This window comes from Mustelus asterias, chromosome 11 (genome assembly GCF_964213995.1).
Source record: "Mustelus asterias chromosome 11, sMusAst1.hap1.1, whole genome shotgun sequence".
NCBI lineage: Eukaryota > Metazoa > Chordata > Chondrichthyes > Carcharhiniformes > Triakidae > Mustelus > Mustelus asterias.
The window spans coordinates 78,796,000-78,809,348 of NC_135811.1; the positions used below are offsets into that span (position 1 = coordinate 78,796,000).

A 13,349-nucleotide genomic window follows, 5' to 3' on the forward strand; every position below is an offset into this window, starting at 1 on the left:
TAGTGCTGATAAAGCTATAAAGTAGTACTCCAATGTTAGGGTGTTGGGCTAACGGTTCAAAAATCAAAGCCAGAACTAATGAAGGGAATCGATAGCTTGTCTTGAGCTCTGAATGTGTAACCACAGGGTCGGAGAAATAATGGGTGAGATTTTCCAGCCCTTCATGCCAGCAGGATCTTCCAGTCCCACCGACAGTGACCCCCTGCCATGGCTCCCCCAGTGGTGGAGGGTATGAGCAAGGGGAAACTCCGTCAGCAGCGACGGGACTGGATGATGGCAGGACCAGTCAATGGCAGGCCACCCCTGCCACCACAAAACACACCATGGGATGGGGGACAGAAAATCCCTCTCAATATGTGTGACTACAATGTGACGCTGCTGCACCAACACATTTCTTTTTGCCAGTACATAAACTGCGCATGGAGGCTTGAGACAAATAGGTCAGTATCCTTTAGGGGTACATTGGTGAAGGCTTACGTGTAGATAAGTTGTGTCAGCCAAAAGCGAAGGCAACAAACTCTACAAATGAGAAGTGTCAATGTATTTAATCAGATAGCGTAGTTGGGACAGTTGTGTTGAGTGACTTTATATTGTGGTGTTTATATAGTCAAGTTAGGACATCAAAACCCATAGAGCTATTTTCACGTGAATTGTGATAAACATTCTCACTATATTAAAGATGGTCTCCTCCACTGAATTTTCAGCTTTGCTGACATCTCTTTTGTTTCTATTATGACGGGAGCCTTCAGTACTTGCAGACAGAGGGCTCATTGTACTCAACGGTTCTACCTGTGGATGAGAGAACAGTATAATTATTCATGATTTGGGAATTCTAAGTAACGTTAGATTATATAACTTTGAACAGAGAGGCAGACTCTGAAGAGGAGTTATACGCATTCGAAATGTTAACTCTGTCTCTCTCTCCAGCGTTGCTGCCAGACCTGCTGAGTGTATCCAGCATTTTCTGTTTTATTCCAGGACCCCCACCTGATGGTGATTACACTGTGACGCAGAGTCTTAGGAACTAGAATAGCATCCTGAACCAATCACTGATAACTGCTGCATTAACTAGCGGGCAATGGAGATGCTATAATCAGAGCACTGAAGTTAGAGAGACTGAAAAGAAATAAAACCATGGTTCATGCTCTGAGCTATCTGGAGTCTTTCTGACAGATGAGGATGGAACTATGTGTCGAGACTGTCAGCACACAGGATCCTGTTGAATTAATCTTGGTAGATTGGTCAAGCGTAAGGGGCAAATAGCTAAATAAAGGGTGGGATTCTCCGGCCATGTTTGCCCCGAAACCGGAAAATCCTGCCCAATCTCAATAGTCCATTGTCCACCCCTCGCCCACTCCGATTCCCATGGCAGGTGGAACGGGAAAATTCGCCGCGTAACCTTGTCATGAAGCATACAATGTTCACAGCAACAATGAAAGGCCACTATTAATAAAAGGTGGCACAGTGGTTAGCATTGCTGCCTCACAGCGCCAGGGACCCGGGTTCAATTCCGGCCTTTGGTGACTGTCTGTGTGGAGTTTGCATGTTCTCCCCATATCTGTGTGGGTTTCCTCCGGTTGCTCCGGTTTCCTCTTACACCCCAAAGATGTGCAGGTTAGGTAGATTGGCCATGCTAAAAAATTGGCCTCAGTGTCAGGGGGATTAGCAGGGTAAATACGTGGGTTATGGGGATAGGACATGGGTGTTGTCAGTGCAGGTCAATGGGCTGAATGCTCTCCTGCTGTACTGTAGGAATCCTATGATTCAAGTAAAGACTCCTAGATGACTGTAGGCTGCTCTCCCCTTTGAGGGAGAGAGCTGTCTGGTGATGATTTGAGGGGGGGAGACTGTTTGGTGATGATTTAACCTGAGGATCACTGCACCTCAGGCGAGGGGCAAGGTTGAGAAGGCGGGGCCTTCACAATTAACCTCAGCTGGTATGGGAATGGAACCTGCGCTGTTGGCATCGCTCTGCATCACGAACCAGCCGTCCAGCCAACTGAGCTAAATTGCTATTTACAAACTTAACAATTTCTTGAAGTAGAATTTCAATGCAGCGCAATATACAAACAATATTGACTATTCCAGCTTCCTACCGTCATTTCCTCACATGAAAAAAATACACATTTTGAAAATGCAAAGTCTTACCCAGTTCTGAGCATCAGAAGAGTTCACTGTGCAGTTGATGTTACCCAATGGAATGATCTTAGATTTGAACAGTAGACTGTTGCCATGGAGATCTGCAGGCCAGTCCACTTCGAGCACAGCGTCGCTAATAGTAGATGGACCATTGTTGTGAAGCTAGGGTTAGACACAGAAGGGATTGTGTAATATCCTTTTTTATAAGTCATTTGATACTGGATCATTCTATGGTTTCGCTTCTTGACAGGAACCAGAGTAGGTCAAAGCCAAGCCATTCTGTTAGCCCTGTAGCTCATTATAATTATAATTCCTCTTTCTTTAATACCTTTACAAGTATCTGTCTCCTTCAATTGTTTCTGCAGCAAAAACCTTATGGGATTTTGTATTAGACATTCTTGTAGCTATATGTGTGCCAACGTTTTCCTGAATGAACTTTTATCTTGTTTATCTCGAATTTTATCAATGTCTCCCCTTGTTTTGAACGTTCTTGCTGAAAGGAAGAGTAATTTCCTGTCAACTCTGTCAGTTCCTATTTTCATGTTGCCATGCTTAAATGTTCAACAATTTTCAGGCTAATATTGTGACTCAAATTAAATCATCTGTGAAAAAGCCCTCTAGAATAAGACATGCGTGCAAGAAGTTTTATTTTAAATTTATTAGTGTCACAAGTAGGCTTACATTAACACTGCGATGAAGTTACTGTGAAAATCCCTTAGTCGCCACACCCCGACGCCTGTTCGGGTACACTGAGGGAGAATTTAGCATGGCCAATGCACCTAACCAGCACGTCTTTCGGATTGTGGGAGGAAACCGGAGCACCCGGAGGAAACCCACACAGACATGGGGAGAACGTGCAAACTCCGCACAGACAGTGACCCGAGCCGGGAATCGAACCCATGCCCTTGGCACTGTGAGGCAGCCACGCTAATTACAGTGTCACCGTGCAGCTTTGGGCCCTTAGAAAATGACAGTAAAATGGAATATTTTCTAAGCACTTCATCACAAACACAACAAAGGCCAGTAATTCAGCTGGTGCGGACATGCAAATGGGAATTTGCATTCTGACACTGTGTATCCTGCTGAGTCAGTTCATTGTTGCATTGAGTCACTGCCTCAATCCATCACTCAGAGTCATTTTGATCCATCCTGTCTCACAGCATAAATGGATTCCATTTATCAATGGACTACTCCTCATTGAAGCTCAACCACAATCCTGGAACACCACCAGAAAACTGAAGCAAAATAGGATCCGCGCACTGAGTCATACAGGTTTACAGCATGGAAACAGGCCCTTCGGCCCAACTTGTCCATGGCGTCCTTTTTTTAAAAATCACTAAGCTAGTCCCAATTGCCCTCATTTGGCCCATATCCTTCTGTATCCATCTTACCCATGTAACTGTCTAAACGCTTTGTAAAAAACAAAATTGTACCTGCCTCTACTACTGCCTCTGGCAGCTTGTTCCAGACACTCACCACCCGCTGTGTGAAAAAATTGCCCCCTGCACCCTTTTGTATCTTTCCCCTCTCACCTTAAACCTATGTCGTCTTTTATTAGACTCCCCTACCTTTGGGAAAAGATGTTGACTATTGAATTGATCTATGTCCCTCATTATTTTATAGACTTCTATAAGATTACCCCTAAGTCATGAATTAAACATGGCTAATCCCTAAAGAAAACCAAGAACAGGTGAACTTTGTGTCACAGCTTTTCACTACCAAGGTGAGCAGTTTGAGTTGGGAAATTTCCTGGTTTGGTAGCCCTGCCTCATTTTAAAGCTCCCAGTAACACAGAATCTTCACGCCGTGATGGGGAGAGGGGCGGGGGGGGGGGGGGGGGGGGGGGGCAGGTGTGGGGTAAAGTCAGGCCTGTCGATCCCTAAACAGACCTTAGGCAGTCACAGGGGCAGACAAGTGCTGAGGCGAGCTGGTTAGATGGTGCACCATTGTTCTCTGGAACTTCATCCCAGGTGTAATAAAAGCAGTGATGCTCTTTAGCTGTAACCCCTCACACTGTCTCATGCTCCCCGCCCCCCAGTCCCCAGCCACTCCAACCGGTCTCTCATACCCTTCATGCCAACTTAATGAAAACTTATCCTCCCCCTGGCCCCCATACTCCCCATGTCAACTTAATACCAATTTGTGCCACTTCTGTGCCATTCACCCAGAGTGCATTATGTACAGAATCAATGAGCCATATAATAACAATGGCACGTGAGGAGTTGCTGAGAAAAAATATGTCCATTCAGAAATGACCTTTGAAAAAAACCTGCTGTTCCTGCAACCCTGTAAATGTGTCAATCCGAAAGACCAATAAACTATCAATATCAAAGTCTTCAAGTGTTTCACATCTCTTAATCCAAGTAAACAGTGAGACAAAGAACAAAGACCAAAGAAAAGTACAACACAGGAACAGGCGCTTCGGCCCTCCAAGCCTGTGCTGATCATGATGTCCTAACTAAACTAAAAAAAACTTTCTGTCTTTACTCAGTCCGTATCCCTCTATTCCCTCCCTATTCATGTACCCATCCAGATGCCTCTTAAATGTTGCTAATGTGCCTGCTTCCACCACCTCCTCCGGCAGTGTGTCCCATGCACCCCCTACTCTCTGCGTGAAAAGCTTCCCCGCACATCTCCCTTAACCTTCTCCCCTCTCACCTTGAACCTGCATTGACATTGACAAAAGAAATCATAAAAGGAACACTTTATTACAACCACTTGAAGATGTCAATCAGGTTAATGCTAACTTAATGCCTTCAACATAATTGCCACATCCCGGTGTGAATGGCGGTGGACAAATAAATGATTAACTGGAGGAGGAGACTCCACAAATATCCACATCCTGGATGATGAGGATGCCTCGCACATCAGTGCAAAGAACTAGGCTGAGGCGTCTGCAACCATTTTCAGTCGAGTGTGTGGTTCATTTTGGTCTCCTCCAGAGCTCCCCAGCAGCACAGATTTCGGTCTTCAGCCAATTCAATTCATTCCCCGTCACATCACAAAACAGCTGAAGGCACCGGATAGTAAAGGCTATAGGCCCTGACAACATCCTGGAATTAGTATTGAGGACCTGTGTGCCAGAATTAGCCATGCTGTTAGCCAACCTTTTCCACCTCAACTCCAACTCTGGCATCCTGACTCCATGAAAATCCTGCTCTTGGGGTTAATTATATTTGTGTTCCTCACATGCTGTCGTGAATCAAAAATGCTATTTGATATCAACATTTTGCAATTATTCGTCAGGATTCAAGTTAATTGCATGTCCCATGTGCTTTACATATGCACAAACATCCATGTCTCAAAGAAACGGAGTACAGCGAGACCACATCAGTAGGCTTTGTCAAATGTAACTCCTCTTTCAAAAACAAGTGTCCACTTGAAAAAGTACATTTGGTAAGAAATGTTTCTGCCCCAATGATTCCACTGACAATTCTCCACAAACTGTGATCACATTCCTTCCCTGAAGCAACTGACCCACATCCGGAACAGACATCAGTTACATAAATTTAGTAACACACTGGGAGCTAAAAGCGATATTATTGCCGCCATGCTGCTTAGCGCATTTTGCAGAGTGGTACTTAACAACAGAATTAGGTTTACATAGAGTCATAGAATGCGTACTGTGCAGAAGAAGGCCATCGAGACTCCACTGACTCTCTGACAGAGTGGCTGGAACGCTCCCAAAAAAATTCTAAGTGTACAATTTGCGGGAAAACTGGAGTAATTTGCGCCAGTTTTTTCGATGGGAGTTCAGAGAAGTATCTCCCACACTCTATGCACTGCAGAGTGCACCAGTGTGAATCTACTTACATTTCAGGGGTTGGGGCCTATTCCTGCTGGAGAGACTGAAGCTAATGAGTCTCTGCGCATGCGCAGTGGACCCAAACCAGCTCAATCACTGGTCAGCCCAGGACCCTTGAAGTGCTGCCCCTCCCCCACCCCTCCATGGCCCGATCGTGGCCTCCCCCCGACCATTCCCAGGCCAGCCTTGAACCCTCCCCCCCACGTCCCAGATGGCCCCAATCTCCAGCACATCGCCCCCAAAGTTCCCCCTCCCCAAGCAGTCCCGACCCCCCCTTCAGGCACTGCCAACCCCTCAGCAGGCAGACCCCTGCCCCAGCCCCTCTGATCTCCAGTCCCCACCTCCAGTGATGAATCCCCTCCCCTGCAGTGCAGACGCCCCGGAAGGCAGACCACCCCCAGGCCGCCCCGATCGCTGGCCTCCTTCTTGACTCCATCGATCCCCATGCAGAGTGGCAGCAGGACCCCCCCCGACCCCCACATATTGCCCCCTAGGCCCCACCACCATCATACCCCCTTGGGGCCCACCCCCTTGGCACTGCCCCATGCCCGGTGGGCAGTGCCAAGGTGCCCCTGGACATGGCCACATTGCCCCTTGGGCAGTGCCAGGGGGCACAGGCTGGCACTGCCAGAGTGGGCCCTTGCCCAGGGGGGCACCATCATCCCCACCACCCGACTCCCTGGGAGGCCCCGATTGTCCCCCTTCACTCCAGTAGGACTGCCCCAATATGTCCCTGAAAGTAAACCCCGCTGGAGTGAAATACTCTGGCAGAGTGGGAGAGGCTAGTGAGCCCCGATAATTCAGTCCTGGGCCGGCTAATCACATTTAAATTATATTAAAAACAGATTAAAATGACTTACCTGGTCTTCCCGCCGGTTTCCAGCACAGATCTGACAGCGCCAGAAACCCGGCGCTGGGAGATGCCCTTGTGGCGGGAACGCACGCGTGAATCCCGTGCATGCCCGGCCGCGAGATTCTCCCACCACGATGCACTCAAACATTAGCCTGGCGGGGTGAGAGAATCCCCCACATCTTCCAACTGTGGCACACAAACAGGCCATCTGAACTGACCCTACTCAGTGAAGGTGCTTCTCTCCTTCAACTCTCCTGAGCTTCTTAGGATATATATTTTTTTCTTCATGTGTCTCATTTTATAAGGGGACGTGATGGCCTGGTGGTACTAGCGGCTGTTGGTCACTAATAAATGCCACAGAACAACATGGAGGAATTTCTTTCCTCAGAGAATGGTTCGAATGTGGAGCTCACTACCACAGGAAATAGTTGAAGCGAATAATCATGCTTTCGAAAGGAAGCTAGATGAGAGAAAAAGGTTCTGAGCTGATATGGTTGGAATAGGACGGAACCTGTGTGGATTAGTAACACCAGCACTGACTGACTGTCTCGAGTGGTCTATTTCATGCTCTACATTCAAAGTAAACGTAATTCTATTGTTAAGGGTCACTCTGTAAGTTGCATTGATCCACTGAGCATCAATGGTAGCAATAATATCGCAACCAGCTCCCAATGTGACATCAAGTTTGTATAATTGATGCCTCCCCCCCACCCTTGCCAATCACCACCCCCCCCCCACCCCCACCCCCCTCCCCCACCCTCCCCACCATGATTTGCAGCTGCTCCAGGCACAGAGCTATCTACATTCTCAAACATGGACAACTTGTCCCACACTGAAGGCATAATGCAGTCAAAAGATGTGTAGATTTGGTGGATTGGCCATGCTAAATTGCCCCCTTGGTGTTCAAAGGCATGCAGGTTAGGTGATTAGCCATGCTAACTTGTCCCTTCGCGTCAAAAGATGTACAGGTTAAGTTGATTAATCATACTAATTTGTCTCTTAGGGTCCAAATGGTGGCACGGTGGCACAGTGGTTAGCACTGCTGCCTCACAGCACCAGGGATCCGGGATCGATTCCCATTTGGGTCATTGTCTGTGCGGAGTCTGCATGTTCTCCCCACGTCTGCGTGGGTTTCCTTCGGGTGCTCTGGTTTCATCCTACAGTCTGAAAGACGTGCTGGTTAGATGCATTGGCCATGCTAAATTCTCCCTCAGTGTACCCAAACAGGTGAATAGCGGATTTTCACAGTAACTTCATTGCAGTGTTAATGTAAGCCTACTTGTGACACTAATAAATAAACTTTAAACAAAAATGTGCAGGTTAGGTGGATCAGCCATGCTAACATGTCCCTTGGTGTCCAAAGGTGTGCAGGTTAGGTGGATTGGTCATGGTAAGTGCACAGGGTTACAGGGATGGGTGGGCCTGAGTGAGATGCTTTTTCAGAGAGTCGGTGCAGACTTAATGGGCCAAATGGCCTCCTTCTGCACTATAGGGATTCTCTGGAGACAAATCTTTCATGGAGTCAACTGTAACTGACATTCACCTGGTATCTGTCAAAATACAGTACCTCAAAAGTCCATCAGGTGATCTACATACCTCATACGTATGCTGCACTGTCGGCAGAGACTCATTCTTTACCACCACATCCACTTTTGACTCCAGATCAATAAACGGGAGGGCAATTTTCTCGGGTAGTGAAGCCCTGATATTGAAAGAGAGCAGGTTATGAAGAAACTCCAAAACTTCTCTGACTGTGAACCATTTTCTTTCGTTGTCCAGTCTTCCGATAAATACCTGGACCAGAGCTCGTTACTCAATTGGGACATGAGAGAGATTGTCTAGCATGGGGCTGTTGGACAGACATCCTTTATTCTTCTATACAGGACAGGGTAGATTGACACTTTGGGCACTGAGCGTTGCGTCAAATGATTGGTAAGAAATACTGCATGTAAATGAATAGAAGGAAAGTCAGGCCAGCTTCGTAAGGCCGCAGTCTCTGCCTGATTTTCCTTTCTGTGCTACATCGAGGAGACATTTAATATCCACACAGTTAAACCAATATTGATTCTGTCTGAGATGTCCAGAGCCATTCTTCAATCACCTGGCCTGGGTTGGCAGGAGCTGTAACTCTAGATTGACTGACTGAAGTATAATTCCTGAAGTGTTTCCTCCAGGTAAACATTAGGCCCAAATCTATGAAGAGCCCCACAGACTATTGGGCTTCTATCCACGTCAGTGCTGATGAGAAAACATTGCAGTTTAGATTACCCGCAAGTTATCCTCCAACTCACACACTATCCTGACTGGCATAGAAACTAGAAGCAGGAGTAGGCCATTCAGCCCTTCGAGTCTGTTCCACCAGTCATTATGATAATTAAATTAAATATCCTGATCCCTCCTTCCCCCCCGTATCCCTTGATCCATTTAGCCCCAAGAGCTATATCCAATTTCTTCTTGAAATCACACAATGTTTTGGCCTCAACTACATTCAGTGGTAGTGAATTCCACACATTCAGCACTCTTGAGGTGAAGAAGTTTCTCCTCACCTCAGTTCTAAAAGGTTTACCCCTTATCCTCAAACTATAGTTTGGACTCCCCCACCATTGGGAACATTCTTTCGGAATGTCCCTTGTCTAACCCTGTTCGACTTGAACGTATATCACCGTGGATTCTTCATGACTGGATCAAAATCCTGGGACTTACTACCTAACAGCTCTATGGAAGCACTTTCACCTCACAAACAGCAATGGTTCATGAAAAAGGCTCACACCTACTTCCTTAAGGGCAACTTGTAAACAAATTAATTTTGGGATTTGGGAATCCAACACTGGCTAGGCAAGCATTTATTGCCCATCCCTAATTGCGCTTGAAGGTGGCGATGATGAGCTGCTTTCTTGAACTGCAGCAATCCGTGTGCTGTCAGGGTGGGAGTTCCGGGATTTTGACCCAACTAGAGAGAAGCAATTGCCAGCCTTGCCAACAATGGGCAGCACAGTGGCACAGTGGTTGCCACTGCTGCCTCACAGTGCCAGGGACCCGGGTTTGATTCCCAGCTTGGGTCACTCTCTGTGCAGAGTCCGCACATTCTTCCCATGTGCGCGTCTTTCGGACTGAGAGAGGAAACCGAAGCATTGTGTGCGCGTGGGTTTCCTCCAGGTGCTCCGATTTCCTCCCACAGTCTGAAAGACGCGCTGGCTGGTTCAGTGCATCAGCCATGCTAAATTCTCCCTCAGTGTACCCGATCAGGCGCCGGAATGTGGCGACTAGGGGATTTTCACAGTAACTTCATTGCAGTGTTAATGTAAGCCTACTTGTGACACTAACAAATCAACTTTAAAACTTTAAACAATGCCCACATTCGGGGAATGAATTTAAAATAATGATCACTACTTCATCGTGGCCTGACAAAGCGAGGATCATGCTCCCCTTCATAATTACAGCCGCTTCTCCTTGTGTGGGAAGGGTGGCGGAAACCCATCGTGTGATTCCAACATCACTTTTATGATCGACCAACAGGGAACCCATTTCCAACAAGCTGTGCAGGAAATTATGGGGTGAATTTTCCCATCCTGCCTGGCATGGGAATCATAGTGGGTGGGGGCGGGTGTGGGGGGGCAGCGGGGGAGGTAGAGCCACATAAAGGTCCATTGACCTCGGGCACGATTCTCCAGTTTTGGGGCGAGTGCATCCAGAGAATCCCACTCTATATCTTTAAGACGTGCAGGCTAGTGGATTGGCCATGGTATAATGCACTGGGTTGCGGGTGGGGTGGGTGGGGGGGGGGAGCAGGGCGGCCTGTGTAAGATCCTCTTTCGGAGAGTCGGTGGACACTCGATGGTCCAAATGGCCTCATTCTGCACTGTAAGGATTCTAAAGTTTATAACTTTATTTATTCGTGTCACAAGTCGGCTGACATTAACATTGCAATGAAGTTACTGTGAAAATCCCCTGGACCCACGCTCCGGCACCTGTTCAGGTACACTGAGGGAGAATTTAGCATGGCCAATGCACCTAACCAGCACGTCTTTCGGATTGTGGGAGAAAACCAGAGCACCGGGAGGAAACCCACGCAGACACGGAGAGAATGTGCAGACTCTGCATAGACAGTGACCCAAGCCGGGAATCGAACCCGGGTCCTTGGCGCTGTGAGGCAGCAGTGCTAACCACTGTGCCACCGGATTCTATGGTTTAGCTGACAATGGGGAAAAGGGTGGAGATTTCACATTTGGGCAGTGCGGTGGCACAGTGGTTAGCACTGCTGCTTCACAGTGCCAGGGACCTGAGTTTGATTCCTGGCTTGGGTCACTGTCTGCGCAGAGTCTGCACGTTCTCCCTGTGTCTGCGTGGGTTTCCTCCGGCTGCTCCAGTTTCCTCCCACAGTCTGAAAGACGTACTGGTTCGGTGGATTGCCCATGCTAAATTTTCCCTCAGTGTACCCGAACAGGCGCCAGAGTGTGGCGTCTAGGGGATTTTCACAGTAAATTCATTGCGGTGTTAAAGTAAGCCGACTGTGACACTAAAAAATAAACTTTAAACTTAATTCAGTGATCCAGTGCATTGTTGTGGGTGAGCCATATTTGCTTGGAGTATAAGGGCCCCATCAGGGATAGTTGCATCCTGGAATGACAGGATAATTCATAGCACTTTAAAGGAAAACAAAACTGGTTCTTACCGCCTTAGAACAAGATGCGCCATAACTTGAACGGGAAACTTTAAAAGGACCACCTCACTGTGAGAGTTCTCTGAGTTTTTACTGAGGAGGAAAATTGAAAAACAGTTACAGAGGGAGTAAGGAGCCACTGTTGTGTTGAGGTGACTTGTTCCCGCTATCCGAATCTTGAAAATAAATCACAACATCTTATTCTCTTAACTGTGTGAATTGGAATCAATGACAGATGAAAATGGGGGTGAAATCGTACTGACGGTGTTACAAGGCGATCGTTGAAGAGTGATTTCATGACATGATACAGCTGATGGAATCACGCAGGGAGTTGCTGCTGATGATAAGACAGCAATCTCAATCTCAGTCAGAGTGAAGCCAGATAACTGGTGTCCCTCAGCCACGAAATCAATCAGGGCATCGATCTTCTTTGGAATGATATACATAATAGGCTGCAGTGCATAGGACAGATTTTGTTTTATTTTGGGTCCAGTTGTGTTTTTCTTTGGTGGCAGATGTCAGGCAGAACATCATGGGAAGCATATTGTCCATCTTGACTTTCCTCACACGCTGTTGAGACTTGAATTGCTCTTTTCACACACTGTACAAACCACTCCATAGAACCAAGGAATCGCTACAGCAGATGGAGGCCATTTGGCCCATCGAGTCTGCACCGAGTCTCTAACAGAGCATCCACTCAGACACACTATCTCTGCAAACCCACTAACTTACCCCGCTAATCCTCCTAATCTTGGAACACCGAGCGGCAATTTAGCATGGCCAATCCATCTAACCTGCACATCTTTGGACTGTGGGAGGAAACCGGAGCACCCGGAGGAAACCCTCACAGACATGGGGAGAATGTGCAAACTTCACACAGGCAGTGACCCAAGGCCAGAACTGAACCCGGGTCCCGGGTGTGTGAGGCTGCATTGCCATCCATTCATTCATTAATTATATTTCATAATTATATTTCATTCAATTAGGATAAGTATGGGCGATATCACAGTTGTACATGTCCAGGAGCCATGCTAATCTCCTAATAGTTTGGCCTGCCCTGCTGCCAGCAAAAGATAAGTTATTCCAATAAGATTAAGGGGTCAATAAGATAAGTGGTGTCCCTTCAGTGAAGGCAGCAGAATGAGGAATATCCCCCTGACTCCATGGCCATTGTGTTTTCCCCACTTCCCTTCTCCCCCACCATTGCCAACTCCAAGCCCCTCTGCGGAGATTGAGTTTCTGTCACTGGGGAGCAAGGTAAGTGACAATGACCATTATCATCCTCATTGTGCCAGCTGCCACTGGAGGGTTGAAAGGTCACAAGAGCTCAGAAAAAACCGTTAATGAGGCCCAGTGCCCATTTTTCCAGCTCAATGTTCTAAACATGGCCTGAACAAGACCTTCCACAGGGAAAGGATAGTCCTCCGCCTTTCATGCTGAATTATCCTGGGGATATATTCTAATTCACTATTTATTTTTGCAGCAGCCTGGTAGAGCAGCCATGGGCATTAAAAGATTAATACGCTATAGCACCCAGGACCTTTGCCCACTTAGCAATTTTGAGCCTGTAATTGAATCATAAAATAGAATCCCTCCAACGCAGAAAGGAGGCCATTTAGCCCATTGAGTCTGCGTCAACCCTCTGTATCGTACCCAGGCCCACCACCCCACCCTATCCCAAGGCTAATCCATCTAACCTACACATCCTGAGACACTGAGGGGCTATTTAGCATGGCCAATCTACCTAACCTGCACATCTTTGGTCTGTGGGAGGAAACCGGAGCACCCGGAGGAAACCCACGCTGGCATGGGGAGAACGTGCAAACTCCACACAGACAGTGGCCCAAGGCCGGAATCGAACGCGGGTCCCTGGCACTGTGAGGCAGCAGTGC

General features: G+C 47.4%; 1 protein-coding gene across 1 annotated transcript in view; it reads right to left on the minus strand.

Moving 5' to 3' along the window:
* The window catches only part of LOC144500270 (integrin alpha-8-like), a 146,924-nt gene that overhangs the window by 22,746 nt on the left and 110,829 nt on the right, over positions 1 to 13,349 (minus strand). Inside the window, exons 23-26 of the mRNA XM_078222948.1 lie at positions 11,470 to 11,550; positions 8,394 to 8,499; positions 2,149 to 2,301; positions 670 to 789 (exon numbers count right to left, since the gene is read on the minus strand). Of these exons, the coding sequence (XP_078079074.1) occupies positions 670 to 789; positions 2,149 to 2,301; positions 8,394 to 8,499; positions 11,470 to 11,550 (460 nt within the window). The remainder of the gene's footprint in view (positions 1 to 669; positions 790 to 2,148; positions 2,302 to 8,393; positions 8,500 to 11,469; positions 11,551 to 13,349) is intronic.